This window comes from Camelina sativa, chromosome 19 (genome assembly GCF_000633955.1).
Source record: "Camelina sativa cultivar DH55 chromosome 19, Cs, whole genome shotgun sequence".
Lineage (NCBI taxonomy): Eukaryota > Viridiplantae > Streptophyta > Magnoliopsida > Brassicales > Brassicaceae > Camelina > Camelina sativa.
In genome coordinates, this window is record NC_025703.1 from 7,152,274 (window position 1) to 7,153,463 (window position 1,190).

The 1,190-nt window shown below is 40.5% G+C and overlaps 1 protein-coding gene across 1 annotated transcript in view; it reads left to right on the forward strand.

The window, feature by feature from the left end:
- Window positions 14–1,190, forward strand: part of LOC104765297 — a 1,919-nt gene continuing 742 nt past the window's right edge. The window contains exons 1-5 of the mRNA XM_019241600.1: window positions 14–277; window positions 372–461; window positions 544–693; window positions 785–909; window positions 995–1,124. Of these exons, the coding sequence (XP_019097145.1) occupies window positions 32–277; window positions 372–461; window positions 544–693; window positions 785–909; window positions 995–1,124 (741 nt within the window). The 5' untranslated portion in view covers window positions 14–31. The remainder of the gene's footprint in view (window positions 278–371; window positions 462–543; window positions 694–784; window positions 910–994; window positions 1,125–1,190) is intronic.

Consider the following 1,190-nt stretch of genomic DNA (forward strand, 5'->3'; position numbering starts at 1 on the left):
ATTGATCTAGTAACTGTATATTTCTCGAGGAATGCAGGGAACAATTGATATGTCATCAAGTTATGACAGTAGGACAAATGGTATGGAACATTCATTGGCAGCCAGAGGAGACCTCTGGAGGGTAGAAGCTTCACATTCGAGTTCTACTGCAAGCGATGGAAATTCGTCTCTCTTTCTTCTCCAGCTTGGACCACTCCTCTTTCTACGCGATTCAACGCTTCTTTTACCGTTACACTTATCAAAACAACACTTGCTCTGGTATGGATATGATAGGAAGGTATGCTTCAAAAAGTTTCCTACTTCAGTGACTTTTTTTCTCATATTAGAATTCTATCCTGAATCTCATGTAATTCTGTTAATTGGCGTGACAGAAAGGTATGCATTCACTCTGTCCAGCTTTATGGTCAAAGCATCGAAGGTGGCTTATGATGTCAATGCTTTCTCTCAATCCTTTAGCTTGTGTAAGATGCTCTTTCCCTTAAAGCTGCTGTTACGTTCTCACTTATGTGGAACTGATTCCCTGAACTTGTCGTCTTTGGGCAGTCATTTATGGATTTGCAATTCCCAAACGGGCAGTTGACATTTGTATCTGGCGAAGGACTGACGATCAGTGGTTTTGTGCCTTTCTGTGGCGGTCTTCTTCAAGCTCAGGGCCAATATCCAGGAGACATGAGATTTAGTTACTCTTGTAAGGTTAGATAGAGATAGGAACCCTTCATGATCCATGTGGAGCTTATTCTTATAGGAAACGTATTTGTTACAAATATCTTTGTTTATGGAACAGAATAAATGCGGAACCCGAATCACACCAATGATACATTGGCCTGACAAATCATTTGCGTTGGATCTTTCTCAACCCTTGGCTTGGCGTAGATCTGGACTACTGATGAAACCGACAGTTCAAGTCAGGTATACAGCTTTCTCTAACCCATTTCCCTCACTGATAAACAGATAAAGAATTTGTTTTACTTACATAATTCATAAACCGGAGCAGTGTATGTCCCACATTCGGTGGAAGCAATCCCGGGATCAAAGTAGAAGTTATTCACTCGTTGAGGGATGACTTGAATCTGATATGTGGCTACGCGCTCAACGCACATCCTTCAGCATTTGCCTCTGTATCTGTAAGCAAACCTTCTTATATTTTCAGTTCTCTCAATTACCCCACTTTTTTTTTTTTTTTTTTTTTT